Source organism: Lucilia sericata, unplaced genomic scaffold (assembly GCF_015586225.1).
Source record: "Lucilia sericata isolate MDLA Ls3-8-SP2 unplaced genomic scaffold, ASM1558622v1 Contig000346F_arrow, whole genome shotgun sequence".
NCBI classification, from domain to species: Eukaryota; Metazoa; Arthropoda; class Insecta; order Diptera; family Calliphoridae; genus Lucilia; species Lucilia sericata.
In genome coordinates, this window is record NW_023994366.1 from 333,233 (window position 1) to 350,604 (window position 17,372).

At 31.8% G+C, this 17,372-nt stretch overlaps 3 protein-coding genes across 3 annotated transcripts; 2 read left to right on the top strand and 1 right to left on the bottom strand.

Moving 5' to 3' along the window:
* Positions 1-1,281: 1,281 nt before the first annotated feature.
* Positions 1,282-17,075, bottom strand: LOC119603923. The gene is made up of 6 exons (XM_037956211.1): positions 16,542-17,075; positions 12,143-12,931; positions 11,796-12,074; positions 2,609-3,106; positions 1,648-2,454; positions 1,282-1,584 (listed from the first exon to the last, which is right to left on the bottom strand). The coding sequence occupies exons 1-6, from the start codon at positions 17,019-17,021 to the stop codon at positions 1,297-1,299; spliced, it is 3,141 nt and encodes a 1,046-aa protein (XP_037812139.1). The 5' UTR covers positions 17,022-17,075; the 3' UTR covers positions 1,282-1,296.
* On the top strand, positions 7,922-11,521 carry LOC119603920 (probable cytochrome P450 6t3). The gene is given in 6 exon segments (XM_037956205.1): positions 7,922-8,213; positions 8,306-9,584; positions 11,175-11,240; positions 11,242-11,280; positions 11,282-11,314; positions 11,316-11,521. Coding segments are annotated over 5 exon segments (1,557 nt in total). The 5' UTR covers positions 7,922-8,213; positions 8,306-8,312; the 3' UTR covers positions 11,463-11,521.
* LOC119603921 (geminin) lies at positions 13,895-15,374 on the top strand. Its single transcript, XM_037956206.1, has 2 exons — positions 13,895-14,058; positions 14,244-15,374. The coding sequence occupies exons 1-2, from the start codon at positions 14,039-14,041 to the stop codon at positions 14,893-14,895; spliced, it is 672 nt and encodes a 223-aa protein (XP_037812134.1). The 5' UTR covers positions 13,895-14,038; the 3' UTR covers positions 14,896-15,374.
* Positions 17,076-17,372: the final 297 nt, after the last annotated feature.

Sequence of the window (17,372 nt, forward strand, 5' to 3'; positions counted from 1 at the left end):
TAGTTCATTTCTAGTTCAGTTCTTTTTGCAAATTTATGTTTAACACCTAATTTACCGAACCTTGTTCTGTTTTCTCTAATTACTATTTCAAATACCTGAATAACACTTAAAATTGTTTTTCTATCATTTGTTTGTAAACATTTTTTTTTTTTGAGGTTTATTGACACTGCTACCACACACTGATCATGATTCGCAATTTATTATTAATCTCTATGATTATAATCCTAATCAACACTGTAGTACAATTAATTGTAAACACTTAATTATTATTTAATCTATACTTAAAAGGGGAAGTTCAAATAGAAATTCATAATACGTAATAATAGGGTGTGTAGATGTTTTTAAAAAGTAAATAATTTTTTAATTATTGATAAGAATTTCTAATTTCTAAAGAACGTGCATGTGTTTGGCAAATGCGTTAATTATTCTATTTGAATATAAAATTGTTACAAAGTAAAGAATTCCCTTACTTCACAACCTGATTGCAATTATATTTGAAATCATTCTAAAATAAACAAATTGAAAAACATATACATAGCCTAAGTAGTAATTAAACGATTCTAGTATAGGCTTTTGATAATTATTGAAACTCTAGATTGGATTCTAGCAAGAACTATAGAGAAAATAAGCGACCAGAATATATACTACAATCCTGACTATAGACTAGACTATAGTCGAAAGTATAGTCTTGAGTATAGTCCAAAGTATAGACTAGACTATTCTCCAGTTTATAGACTAGACTATAGACTAGATTATAGTCCAGACTATAGGCGAGACTATAGTCCAGACTATAGTCCAGACTATAGACGAGACTATAGTCCAGACTATTGTCTAGGTTATAGTCCAGACTATAGACTATACTATAGTCCAAACTATAGACTATAGTCCAGACTATAGACTTAAATATAGTCGAAACTATAGACTATAGTCCAGACTGTAGACTAGTCTAAATGTATTAGCCAACTTCCCTATGATATTAACTATTTATAAGAAATAACCGTAAGTACTTTCACGGTACTTTAATGTAATACAGTCGTGCGTGCTTCTCTTAATTACAAGGTAAGCAGCGACAATTCTATTGAATTGCGACAAACACGATAGATTTTGTTTTGTGTTTATGACAAAAACCGTAAATATTATTTACTCTCTTTTTACTTAAAGTTTAGTTCAGATACTATTAAGATTAGTAAACTTAAAACGCTAAAGTTGTAAAGTATTACAATAAAACAAAATAAAGTACTTAATAGTGAAACGTTTAATTAAACATTTAACACCTAAAAAGGATTATTTAAACATCTAATAACATAAAGGATCTCGAATAATATTCAGGTGAATACCACCCTCTGATTGTAAAATTAAAGCCTTCGGATCAAGTTTGGGATGTAGTGAAGTTTTTGCACTTAAGGAAACACGATGATTACGTAGAAATTCGATTAAACCAATTTTAGTTTGTAAATAAGCAAACCGTTCTCCAATGCAGGCGTGAGGTCCCAAACCGAAAGGCATATAAGTATAAGGTGTTATGTTTTTACGGTTATCGGCTGAGAAACGTTCCGGTTTAAATTGCAATGGTTGGGGGAAGTACTTTATGGGAAATATATGAAAATTAAGTTAATGTTTTTAGAAATTTTGTTAAAATTATTATACCTGGGAATCCATGTGCAAAGCGTAAACTGGTATATAGGCGGGCATACCGCTGGGCATGCTGTAGTCATGAAAGGGCTTTAGAGAATAAAGCTCACGCTGCTCCACTGAACATTCTCTATCCAAAAATGGCAAAGGTGGATAAAATCTTAAAGTTTCCGCTATAATCATTTGTAGATATTCCATAGAATCCACCAATGTTTGGGTTATTCTACCACCGGTTTTTTGTAAAGCTTCTTCTATCTCTCGTCTTAGTTTCTCTTGGACTTGGGGATTACGAGCCAATTCATATAAAGCAAAAGACATGGTGGCCGATGAGGATTCAAACCCCGCCGTAAAAAATATAGCCGCCTGAGCCACCAATAAATCACCTTCAAATTTTATATGACCACTTTTATTCGATTCCGATTTGGTAGAATTTTTAAATTCTATTAAAATGTCTATTAAATCATTGCGGGTCTTACCCGATTTTTCTCTTTCGTTCAGAACATAATTCATGGTCGAACGTAAAAATTCAGTTTGTTCATCGGGTACCACCTTAATGCCCAGATATGGTACTAGATGTGGCATAAAGAAAACCACACTAAAATTAATGGCTCGCCGAGGATTAAAGTGAAATATTGCTCTACCATTACGACGAAAATCACCATTTGGGGATTTAAATGAATTGGCTTCGACCCCAAAAGCCACGGTGGCTATTACATCGGTAGTGTAGAGGGCGCAGAATTCTTTGAGTTCCAATTCAAAAGAATTTTGTTCGTTGTTGGTGAATGGCATGTTTAGAAGGTAATTGTTGAGATTTCGACCGACCTGTGGAAAAACAAAAGTAATAAAAATTATAGAATGAATTATAGATTAGACTATAAGCTAGACTATAAACCATTCTATAAACTAGACTAAAGACTAAACTCTAGAATAGTGTATAGACTAGACTATAGAAGACTTGCTCCAGATCTTCACTTACCTCCTCGACCAGCGGAAACATTTGTTTCAATTTGCCACTGGTAAAAAACGGTGTCAACTTAAAACGTATCTCCTTCCAGGCCGGATTTTTCAAAAAGAATAAATTCTGTGAACCCAAAGGATCACCCAAGACATCCGAGTTCGAGTAACGATTACAGAATTTATTAAAATCTCTTATTAAAATACGTTTTATCAGCTCTGGATCACGGATTAATAAAGCCGGTGTATGAAATAAATATATGCCCACAATGGCCTTATCCTTGGCCTCTGGATGATGATAAATATCCTTGATAACCTGAGCTGAACATTTCGATAAACGCAATAGAGGTCCCAAATTACCCACCAACATAGTGGGTGGTATTTGAGGTACCCCATAGCGGGTCCAATAGTTATAGCGATATTTTAAGTAGAAATATAAAGTGAGGAATAAAATTAGGATTAATGTAGCAAAAACTTTTAAATCACTTAACGACCACATTGCTCTAGATTTAAAAAAATACTGATATATTTTTGGTTAAGGGAATTATTAATATAATTTTTTTTGTAAGAAATTTTCTATTTAAAAATAATTATGTTAATTTTTATCTTAGATCAGTTAAAGTTCATAAGGCAGACGAAAAAATATTAAAATTAGAATTCTCTTATAACCGCATCTGAAAATGTAATGATAATCTTTTGTATATTGAAATTTGTAAAGCGTTTGAAATGCATAATTCTTTTTGATGGTGTACAAAACAACAAAAAGTACTTTTTTGCAAGTAAATAGTACTTTCTCTTCAATATAAACTCTTCGATAGACTGACAGTAAAAAGGTCAGACTATAGATTTAACTATAGACTATATTATAGGCTAGACCGTAGAATAGTCTAGACTATAGACTTGACAAGATACTAAACTATAGAATAGACTATAGATTAGACTATAGACTAGACTATAGACTAGACTATAGACTAGACTATAGACTAGACTATAGACTAGACTATAGACTATACTATAGACTAGACTATAGACTAAACTAAACTATAGACTAAACTATAGACTAAACCATAGACTAAACTCTAGACTAGACTATAGACTAGACTATAGACTAGACTATAGACTAAACTATAGACTAAACTATAGACTAAACTATAGACTAAACTATAGACTAAACTATAGACTAAACTAGACTAGACTATATACTAGACTATAGACTAGACTATAGACTAGACTATAGACTAGACTATAGACTAGACTATAGACTAGACTATAGACTAGACTATAGACTAGACTATAGACTAGACTATAGACTAAACTATAGACTAGACTATAGACTAGACTATAGACTAAACTATAGACTAAACTAAAGACTAAACTATAGACTAAACTATAGACTAAACTATAGACTAGACTATAGACTAGACTATAGACTAGACCATAGACTAAACTATAGACTAGACTATAGACTAGACTATAGACTAGACTATAGACTAGACTATAGACTAGACTATAGACTAGACTATAGACTAGACTATAGACTAGACTATAGACTAGACTATAGACTAGACTATAGACTAGACTATAGACTAGACTATAGACTAGACTATAGACTAGACTATAGACTAGACTATAGACTAGACTATAGTAGACTAGACTAGACTATAGACTAGACTATAGACTAGACTATAGACTAGACTATAGACTAGACTATAGACTAGACTATAGACTAGACTATAGACTAGACTATAGACTAGACTATAGACTAGACTATAGACTAGACTATAGACTAGACTATAGACTAGACTATAGACTAGACTATAGACTAGACTATAGACTAGACTATAGACTAGACTATAGACTAGACTATAGACTAGACTATAGACTAGACTATAGACTAGACTATAGACTAGACTATAGACTAGACTATAGACTAGACTATAGACTAGACTATAGACTAGACTATAGACTAGACTATAGACTAGACTATAGACTAGACTATAGACTAGACTATAGACTAGACTATAGACTAGACTATAGACTAGACTATAGACTAGACTATAGACTAGACTATAGACTAGACTACTAGACTAGACGACTAGACTATAGACTAGACTATAGACTATAGACTAGACTATAGACTAGACTATAGACTAGACTATAGACTAGACTATAGACTAGACTATAGACTAGACTATAGACTAGACTATAGACTAGACTATAGACTAGACTATAGACTAGACTATAGACTAGACTATAGACTAGACTATAGACTAGACTATAGACTAGACTAGACTAGACTATAGACTAGACTATAGACTAGACTATAGACTAGACTATAGACTAGACTATAGACTAGACTATAGACTACACTATAGACTAGACTATAGACTAGACTATAGACTAGACTATAGACTAGACTATAGACTAGACTATAGACTAGACTATAGACTAGACTATAGACTAGACTATAGACTAGACTATAGACTAGACCAACGGTTCCCAAAAGGGGGTCCGCGGACCCCTAGTGGTCCGTAGCAAAATCCTAGGGGGTCCGCGAAGACGAACGAAAAAAATCATGAATAAAAAATATTCTCTATATGTTACAAAATATTAAAAATATCTCCAAATTTTTCATAAATACTAAAATACACAATTTTTATTCAATAATCCCAGATTTGTTGGTGACTCTTTGAATTTTATTGTTTCGGTCGTTTATCAGGATGAAGCTAGGCGCTACAAATTTATTGTTTCACTTTTATAAAGTAAAGTATTACGTGATTTGTAATTTTTATAAATATATATGTATCGAAATAAATGTTTTTATAGCAGACGGATAATGATTTGCCTTAGAATTAAATACTGATACTGGTATCCCGGAATATGAAGTTAGGTCACATTTCATAATATTTTTTTAAATTGCAAGCAAAAGTGTAAATCTAGTTAATTTTAAATATAAATATTCCATTCCAACGTGATACACAGATTTTAACTTCATTTTGTTGTCCAATATTATTAAATCAACATCAGAAAATTCATAGCGTTTTGCGTAAATAGTCAAAACCACGCAGTAAAATAATTCGTAGGTATTTTAAAATTCAAATTTAAGATCCAAATTCACAGTACATTCGCAAAGAGTTCAGGTCATATTTTATGTGGGTAACGCATTCCGCAACAACATCGAAGAAGTCTAACTTTCACATATTTTCCCGAAAACTTAGCTTACATACTCAGCTCACTCCTATGCAATCGCAAAAAAATTTAGAAACATGACTCTTTAAGCACATGTCGACAATACTTGTTAAAGAAACCTTTTCTCTACCTTGACGAGAAATGAACATGAAAGCTCTCACGATCATAAAATTAAACATCATGTTAGAAGTCATTCTATATTTAAAACCATGAAATTGAAAACATCTCCGAAATACTAAATGTTCTCAATGTACGGGAATATTTTATAGGGTTTATGGACCAGGACTAAGACAATTTTCGGACGAACAATTACACAGTGATACAGCAAAAAAATGCAGGGGTTCTCATATACCAATTCCATTTCGTTATAGTCCATAGAGTAGGAATTTATTTTTAATTTTTCCCGATCACTTCGTTTAGTTCCTTTTTAAGAGCAAAAGTTGTGAAAAATAGCTATTTTTGAAGTTTTAACTTTAAAAAAAATATATGTTTGGTAGTTTGCAACCGATTTTCAAATTGGATATTTTGTTTTAAAGATACAAGTGTTGTCTTTCAACCCAAAAAAATAAATCCAAAATTTATGATTAATGTCTTGGTTATGGTCATTTAAGTAAAAAAACTAACACTTTTTTCACAATTTTTAATTTTCATACTGCTCTACGTTGGCCATGAAGTAGTAACTTTAGCTTTTATTACATTTGAAAAAAGGCACATTAAGTTGGGTTTCCAATGATGGTCAATTTATGATAATCGATGAAAAAGGTTATGAGTTGTGCTAAGTTTTATAAAAATATAGCATATTTCTTCCATACAAAAATGTTCATGTTTCTGGTTTTCTTTGTAACAAGTTTAAAAAATGTTTATAAACATTTTTATGCAAAAATTAATTTGTATGGAGAAAACCAAAAATTCGAGGAACATGCTATTAGAAAAATTGTCATAAATCATACAGTTTTTCATAGATTTTTATGAAATAACAAGTTTTAGAAACCTTTCTTTATGTGATTCTTCAGGAAAGTAATAAAAGATGAACTCACTGCCTCAAGGTCAAAGTAGAGCATGATGAAAATGAAAATTTTTTAAAAAAGTGTGAGTTTTTTACTTAAACGACCGTAACTCAGACATTTGACCATAAATTTTGGATTTCTTTTTTTGGATTAAAAGGCAACACTTGTATCATTAAAAAAAAATATCGGATTTGAAAATCGGATGAAAACTACTAAACTTATGATTTTTCAAATTTAAAATTTCAAAAATGGCTCTTTTTCGCATCTTTTGCTCTTAAAAAGTAAGTTAACGAAGTGATAGGGAAAAACTAAAAATATATTCGTACTCTATGGACCATAACGAAATAGAATTGGTATATGAGAACGACTGCATTTTATTTTTCTTCACTTTTGTATCACAGTGTTATTTATAACAATAAGATATCAAAATATGTATGGGGGTCCGTGAAATTAAATAAATTCCTCAAGGGGTCCGCGAAGTAAAAAACGGTGGGAACCGCTGGACTAGACTATAGACTAGACTATAGACTAGACTATAGACTAGACTACAGACTAGACTATAGACTAGACTACAGACTAGACTATAGACTAGACTATACACTAGACTATAGACTAGACTATAGACTAGACTATAGACTAGACTATAGACTAGACTATAGACTAGACTATAGACTAGACTATAGACTAGACTATAGACTAGACTATAGACTAGACTATAGACTAGACTATAGACTAGACTATAGACTAGACTATAGACTAGACTATAGACTAGACTATCGACTAGACTATAGACTAGACTATAGACTAGACTATAGACTAGACTATAGACTAGACTATAGACTAGACTATAGACTAGACTATAGACTAGACTATAGACTAGACTATAGACTAGCCTATAGACTAGACTATAGACTAGACTATAGACTAGACTATAGATTAGACTATAGACTAGACTATAGACTGGCCTATAGACTAGACTATAGACTAGACTATAGACTAGACTATAGACTAGACTATAGACTAGACTATAGACTAGACTATAGACTAGACTATAGACTAGACTATAGACTAGACTATAGACTAGACTATAGACTAGACTATAGACTAGACTATAGACTAGCCTATAGACTAGCCTATAGACTAGACTATAGACTAGACTATAGACTAGCCTATAGACTAGACTATAGACTAGACTATAGACTAGACTATAGACTAGACTATAGACTAGACTATAGACTAGACTATAGACTAGACTATAAACTAGACTATAGACTAGACTATAGACTAGACTATAGATTAGACTTCAGTTTAGACCAAAACTATAGTGCAAAGTATTGACTAGGCTACAGACTAGACGATAGATCTGACAAGACTGCGAATTAAACATACTTGAGGCCCTGAACTTTGAAAAAATCCAAATAGATACAAAAAGTATGTATTCATATTGTTATTTATATTAATTAACATAAACTCTTTTTTTAATATGATCACGTCTTTAATAAAAATATCTATTCTACTTTTAGCTTCTCAATGTTTGGCTTAAATATTATCATATCGATTGCACTCACATTAACCACCATCTACCTAACCTATAAATGTATATACTCATATTGGAAGAGACGTAATATACCATTTATCAAACCCTTGCCCCTAGTAGGCAATTTGCTAGATTTAATACTATTAAAAGTATCATTTGGTGAACTTTTTCAACAATTATATGAGCACCCTACCCTTCAAAACAGAGACTATGGTGGTATATTTGTATTACAGCAACCGGCGCTCATAATACGAGAACCAGAATTAATTAGAAAGTTACTCATCAAAGATTTCGATATGTTCTTGAATCGATTTGAGGCCGCCGATCAAATATACGATCATATGGGGTTTTTAACTCTGCCACTTTCGAAATATGAGATTTGGCGTACATGTAGAAAAAAGATGTCTGAAGTTTTTACCTCAGGTAAAATAAAGTATCGCATGTATCCTTTAATGCTGAAAATTGCTCAGGAATTGGAGTCTTATATCTTAAGACAATTTGAAAATACCTTATATGATATAAAGGAAATGGATATAGAAGTTAAGGAAATGTGTTCTCTATTCACTACAGATCTGACTTCTGTTTTGCACTATGGTGTGGATGTTAAAGGTTTAAAAACTGGCCATTCCTCACTCAGACAACAAACCAAAGAACTATTTAAGGCTAATTTTAAACAAGTTTTAAATTTTCTAATAGTATTCTTTTTACCTCATCTAACGACTGTCTTGAGAGCCAAAGTCTTTAGCTCCTGCTATTCGAAATTTATGCGTGATTTTACTTTAGAGAGTTACTGGCAAAGACAAAAGATACCAGAACCTTCTTTGATACAAGGAGATTTACTAGATGTTTTGCAAAGATTTCAAAATGATGGATCTGTTACTGATTCTTATAGCCAACATCCCGATTTTATTCCCTCACAAGTGGCCATTTTTTTATTGGCCGGTTTCGAAACCTCCTCCTCAGTTATAGGTTTCATCTTATACGAATTAAGCAAATATCCGGAGATTCAGCAACGTTTAAGATCGGAGCTGAACGAGGCCTTTAGCGGGGAGAAATGTTTATCGTATGAAAAACTTCAAGAACTTAGTTATTTACATGGTGTGGTATCTGAGGGCTTACGCATGTATCCTGCTGCTGCTTTTATAAATAGAGAATGTACTCCAGGCAAAGACTCACCTCAGGGATTTTATCTAAAACCTGATTTGTTTGTACCTAAGGGAATGCCTTTATATGTTTCTATACTGGGGCTACATAGGGATCCAAAGGTAAGTACGATTTTTTTAAGTTCTACAGGACATAGACTAGACTATAGACAAGACTTTACTATGGAATATACTATACTAGACTATAGAACATACTATAGACTAGACAACAGTCTAGACTATACACTAGACCATAGACTAGATTATAGAATATACTATAGACTAGTTTATAGACTAGACTATAGACTAGACTATAGAATAGACTATAGAATAGACTATAGATTAGACTATAGATTAGACTATAGACTAGACTACAGACTAGACTATATATTCGACTATAGACTATAGACTAGACAACAGTTGAGACTATACACTAGACCATAGACTAGACTATAGAATAGACTATAGACTAGACTATAGACTAGACTATAGAATAGACTATAGACTAGACTATAGACTAGACTATAGACTAGACTATAGACTAGACTATAGAATAGACTATAGACTAGACTATAGACTAGACTAGACTAGACTATAGACTAGACTATAGACTAGACTATAGACTAGACTATAGACTAGACTATAGACTAGACTATAGACTAGACTATAGACTATAGACTAGACTATAGACTAGACTATAGACTAGACTATAGACTAGACTATAGACTAGACTATAGACTAGACTATAGACTAGACTATAGACTAGACTATAGACTAGACTATAGACTAGACTATAGACTAGACTATAGACTAGACTATAGACTAGACTATAGACTAGACTATAGACTAGACTATAGACTAGACTATAGACTAGACTATAGACTAGACTATAGACTAGACTATAGACTAGACTATAGACTAGACTATAGCCTAGACTATAGACTAGACTATAGACTAGACTATAGCCTAGACTATAGACTAGACTATAGACTAGACTATAGACTAGACTATAGACTAGACTAGACTATAGACTAGACTATAGACTAGATAGACTATAGACTAGACTATAGACTAGACTATAGACTAGACTATAGACTAGACTATAGACTAGACTATAGACTAGACTATAGACTAGACTATAGACTAGACTATAGACTAGACTATAGACTAGACTATAGACTAGACTATAGACTAGACTATAGACTAGACTATAGACTAGACTATAGACTAGACTATAGACTAGACTATAGACTAGACTATAGACTAGACTATGAGACTAGACTATCGACTAGACTATAGACTAGACTATAGACCCCCCTAGACTATAGACTAGACTATAGGACTAGACTATAGGACTAGACTATAGACTAGACTATAGACTAGGACTATAGGACTAGACTATAGACTAGACTATAGACTAGACTATAGACTAGACTAATAGACTAGACGATAGACTAGACTATAGACTAGACTATAGACTAGACTATAGACTAGACTATAGACTAGATATAGACTAGACATATAGACTAGGACTACGATAGACTAGACTATAGACTAGACTATATACTAGACTATAGACTAGACTATAGACTAGGACTATAGACTAGATATAGACTAGACTATAGACTAGACTATAGACTAGACTATAGAATAGACTATAGACTAGACTCAACTATACTGTAATTGATACAAAATGGTGTCCTTTTTCCACAGCATTGGCCTGAACCTCACATTTTTCGTCCCGAACGTTTCGCCCCCGACAATTTGCCAAATATACATCCCCATGACTTATTTACCTTTTGGAGCTGGACCTCATGGTTTGTATAGGCAGTCGCCTAGGCTTGCTGCAAGTAAAAACTTGGCTTGGCTCACATACTACGAATATGTCGGGTGCAGAAGTGTACCCAAACCCCTACAGATATAAAATTTGATGCAAAATCATTTATGCTGCAGGCCAAAGGAGGAATTTATCTCAAATTTATTAAAGAACAAAATGGCTAATGTAGTTTGGTATGTGGAAAACTTTAAAAATAAATGGCTGTGTAATTTTTGAAATTTAAGTTATATTTGTGATCTGATTTGGTGAGTCCGATAAACTAAATTGTGAAGTAAGTTTTTGAGTTTTCGATGACTAACTTCAAAAGTTGCTCTTGAGGTTATGCTCTTAGATTCTACTTAGATTTGTATGGAATTTAATAAAAGGTTACAAAATAAGTAATTTTTAAGTATATATTTTATTTACTCTAAGTACATAATAGTATTCTGTTGTATGTTAAAGATTAAAAACTAATAGGAGCTATATATTAAAAGGAACCTATTAAAAACTACTTAAACTAAGGGATCTCTAACCAGATTCAGGTAAATACCATCAGCCGATTGTATAATCAAGGCATAGGGACTCAAGTTCATTTCCGGTGAGGTTTTCTCGCAAACGGTTACATAATGATTGCGCAAAAAGTTAAACAAACCAACTTTAGTCTGAATCATGCCAAAACGTTCACCGATGCAATTGTGAGGTCCCACACCGAAAGGCATGTAGGCACCCAAATTGTTGTATAATTTATTTTCCGGATTAAAACGATCAGGTTCGAATTTTTCGGGTTCAGTAAAGTACTAAAAGTGGAGAAAAAAAAAGATTATTAAAATTTTGCCTTATTATAATAACAGATACAAGAACATACCCTAGGATCCCTTTGCAAAGCATTGGCAGCTATATATACCGGCATGCCGGGTGGTATGGTGAAGTCAACATGTGGCTGTAGCGAATAACCCTTATCGGCAGTACATTCTCTATCCAAGAAGGGTAAAGGAGGATAAAAACGCAATACTTCCAAAATGACATTATTCAAATATTTCAATTCATTCAACTGCTCATAGGAAAGCTCGCCATTTTCACTTTGATGCAAAGCTTCACGAATCTCTTCTCTAACACGCTGTTGAACATCTTGATGTTTGGCCAATTCATATAAAGTAAAAGACATGGTGGCGGAGGAGGTCTCAAAACCAGCCGAAAAGAAAATAGCGGCCTGGGCAATAACCGAATCCAATTCATTGGCAAAATGAGTTTTATCGGTTTCAGCATCTTTACGGAATTTAACCAAAATATCGATAAGATCATTACGTTTCAAACCGGACTTGGCACGTTCATCCATAACATATTTAATAGTTTTACGCAAGAAGGTAGTAGTCTCGGGCGAGAAGAATTTAAATTTCATTAACTTCACCAATTTGGGCAAGAAGAACATGCAGGAGAATTCCAAAGAGCGGCGTTTGTTAAAATCAAAAATGCGTTTGCCATTAATACGGAAATCACCATTAGGATTAACTAAACTATTGGCCTGGACACCATAGGCTACAGTGGCAATGACATCGGTGGTGTAGAGAGCGTTAATATCCTTGACTTCATGCACATTATTATTGGGGGTCTTTTCGGTGAGATTGCAAAGGTATTTGTCCAATTCACGGCCAATCTATTAAAGAGGAACAAAGAAATGGAGAGCGATTAAGTTTAAAAGAAAGTCAAGTTTATATAATATTTTTTGTTAATACAGTTATTTCCAAACCAAACTCAAAGTTTTGAAAATGTAAAAAAGAAGTCTTTCATAAACTGACAGCTTTCATCCTTTTTAAAGAAAAAAAATTAATAAAACAAAGTTATTTTGCGATATAATTGACTAATAAACTGCTTACTACGATCTATTTATTCCAAATTATTGGTATTATAAAATATTTATATAATTTTCCCACAAAAAATTTGAGTTTTAACAAAAATTTGCAATTTTTACGCTTCAATAGTTTTTATAACAAATTCAGATGCTACATGATGATTTTCATAATTATTTTAAATTGTATAATTATAATTAAAAGCTATTTATTGCAAAATCTTGCTAAATGTTAATTTTCTCCATTTTCTACGAAAATTTCTAGTCATCATGACACTGTGCTTATGGACTTTTGTATCCACAGCTCCCTCTATTAATGAGTAGTGCTAAATTAATAGATTTTATTGAAATAAATTAACTAAATAATGATTTAGAATTCTCAGGAAATGGTAAAAATTACAAATTTGTTTAATATTTGCAAAATTTTCTAAACATTTCATTGTTTCCATTTATTTTTCTTTCCACCAGTGTTGTAAAACGTTAATAATTATATGAAATAAAGTAAATATTACCATTTTAAACATATAATTACCAATTTATATAACTTTTAAGTAAATAATTTAATGCTTTTTACTAAATATGTTTTAATTGAACTATTTACTTGATATTTTATGATTATTTTTTACTGTTTGTTTAAATTAACGTTTATTTGCTTCTTTCCAACACTTTTGCATTGTTTACCTTTTGACGCCCTCTAGTGTTAAGTAGTGTTTCGTTATTGTCTTTTGTGTGTTTGTGTTTACTCAACTACAGCCAACTTCATTTAGTTTTCAGTGAAAAAGGCGCGTGGTTTGACGTTTATAATAAAATTCTCATGTTGTTTTTTACTTTTGTGTGATTATCGAGAACGCTATTCAATTTGAAATATCCGAACGCCAAAGAAAGAAAAATTGTCCTAAACTAGCATTAAGCCAGATGTCCTCATCGTTGTCTAAGTGAGTTTTATTTAAACTATTTAAAACAAAACTAAAAATTTGCCAAAAATAAGAAAGCATTAACAAAAAACGCCTAATTGTTTTACGCTTTAAAAAAAACTTAACCCAACAACAAATAAATTTATAAACACTTTGTGTGTGAGTTTTTTGTTAATTAAATAATAACATTTAACAAAAATGTCTAGTGCCGCCACAAAAAAAGTCTACATCCAAGTTGAGTCGGCGGCTGAGCAACAAGAAAATTTGAAAAACCAACGTAAAACCTTGAAAGTTTTACAAGGTGTAGCCACCGATAAGGAAAATCTAACGGGTCGTCCACAATTAGACAAACTGAGTCGCCTTAAAGCAGCCGTTCATGAGACCACCATCTCAACGAATACGAGCAGCGATTATGCGAAACGTAAAAAGATAGAAACCAAAGCGGCTGAAACCCAAACCAGTCCCGACTCGAAATCCTCGAATGCCCGCAAAATTACTGCCGAGGACTTGTGCAGTGAGGAAAAACCGGGCGAACATTATTGGGAACGCTTGGCAGAGAAAAGGCGTGAGGCTTTGGAACAATCCTTAGAGGAAAATCAACGTTTGTATGAACGTATTGATGGTCTGGAGGAAGAGTTAAATACATCACGCCAACAGCTAGAAGAAGCTAAACATTTGGTCTCGGTTCTGACCGAAATGCTCGCTGAGGGAGAGGAAGCTGAGCCTGAAGAACAAGCTGCAGAAGAAGGTGAAGAAACTGAGGGTGAAAGCGAAGCTGGTGTGCAAGCTTTAGCTGCTGAGGAATCCGATGATTCTAATTCATCTACACCCAAGGCTGATAAACAGACCCAGAATTAATTTTAGCTTTTCATACAAATATAGTTATAAGTTTCCTATCATTTTAATCACCTTAATTAAGTCTTAAGGTTAGAGAGCAGCGAGAGCTAGAGAGCATTCATTCCTTTTGCTATATATTTGCGTTTAAATTATCATTAATAGGGTCTTGTTTTAGTTTTGTTTCCTTAACAATCAATAACGATTTCCTTAATAGTTAAATTATGTTTAAAACCTGAATTTTTCTCTATTGAAATAGTAATAAACAAGACTTTCTTTTTTTTTTAATCTAACATCTAACACTCTACGTTTTTACGTTTTCATTTTATAGCTAGTTTTTTTATATATTAGAATTATGTAGTTTTTTATATTAAAACTTTATGTTGTTAAAATTACTTAAGAACTATTTTGAACTATTTACCAGAGTTATTTTTTTATTATAAAAATGTTAAATTTAATTTTAGTTTAATAACGATTTCCTTTTTTTTTTTTTTTTGATCCACCATATTATAGTTTTAATTCGATTTAATATACTAATAATAAAACAATAATATTTGATTATAAATTTTAAACTAATTTTATATTAAAAAATTATCTTTTTATTCAAATTTTTTAAAACCCGTAGAATTCTTAGTAGACTCAAGAGAACTAATTTTGAATTAACAGAAATAGAAAGAAGGGGAACAGTTATTAAGAAATTTTTCTTATGCGGGTGTTCTAGTTTTTGTAATTTATAGTATTAGACAGTTTTTTTTAGCTCTATAGAGGCTGCTCTGTCATGATCGTTAGCTTTTCTGGAAGATTGATCTTTGTCTCTTTTTTTAAATCGATTTGTTTTAGGATTATTACAAGAAATTGCGTTGTTCTGTTGTCTCTTGTCAAAGATTTATAGATTTTCTTTAAATATTCCGTTTAATCAAAAACTCCCTTGTTTTCTTGTGTCTAACCTTTTCATCCCTCAAATAGGTTGCACTTTTAAAAATATTTACAAACAATTGTTATGTTTTTACATCTGCCCTTTTCAATTATTAAATGCTGAATCCTGGCATTTCATATTAAAAGATTTTACAATTTGTTTTCTTTCATTAGTTTCTAAAATTTTCATGTTTCTTTGGTTCTCTTAAGATCTATTCATTCTGTTCTGTATAAGAAAACCAAAAACAATTTTAATAATTTTACGATTATGGAATTTTTTCGTTTCAAAGTGTGAAACTCATTGTGACGTAGTAGTTTTGCAAATTTCGAACATTTGTTTATTTTGTCTAAAAGTAAGTTTAAGAAATTATCTGATTAAATTTTTAAACACAGAATTAAGCGTGGAAACGTTTTAATAATTTGCAAACTTTGTTTATTCTAGAGAACGGGAGATTGTAAACTCTTTAAATCTTATCAGTTAAATAAATAAAGTCTTGTTTTTACTTCCACAAATACTGAACAGTTGAGGTGGATTTCCAAGTGTAAATTTTGATTTCTTTTTAATATTGTCTAATCTTCTAAATATTCTAAATATTGTCTAATCTTCTAAATATTCCCACGCTTTCGTGTAAATAGTTGTTTGTTTTGATCTCAATAATTCCTACGCAGTATTTTTCCTATTTTTTTTTTTTTTGCTAAAAACTTTCCTATTCAAAATTTCTTTTTTAAAAACACTTTATCACTTTCCAACTTACCTCTTCCACTAATGGGAACATTTGCTTAATTTTACCACTAGCAAATACTGGAGTCAATTTCGAACGTATATTCTTCCATTTGGGGTTTTTAGCAAAGAACAAAGTATTAGCACCCACTGCATCCGAGTGAGGATCCGAGTATGAATAACGATTAGAGAATTGATTGAAATCTTTAATTAAAACATTTTTCACTAATTCCAAATCACGTATCAGCAAACAGGGCTTATTGAAAACATGTAAACCAATAACAGGATTATCCTTAGGTTTGCCACCCACTACACCCTCCTCATCGTATAGACTCTGGAAATGGGCACAGGGATCTTTTTTCCATAAAACAATATCCTTAAAATTGCCAAAGATGGGATGAGCCTTAATATAGGGTATCTTATGACGCTGCCAATAGTTGTAATGATGCTTAAGCCACAATGTTAAAAGGCCTATGATTGTGGCCAATATTATTAAAATTTCGGTTAAGAACATTTTGTTTTTATTAAAATTTCTTTAGTTTCTTTACTTTTTCAACTTTCACTCAAGACTAATGCTTAAAGAAATTCGTTCATGTTATTTTATAGCTTCTCTCGGTAAATTTCTAATTTCTATTAGAAATATTAAACAAATTCTTATCGTTAAATAATATAATAATTAAATAACTCTGCTGTGTGTTTTTATTTTCATTTTTGCATAGAAAGCACACATTGTATACAAAGAAAGTAAATAAAAAAAAAATCCGCAAGTGATCATTATTAAACACATTATTCAAAATTTGTTAGCATCATTGTGACTTTTAAAAATTAGGTTTTAAAATCTAGCTTGTCATCTGTCTATCTGTCT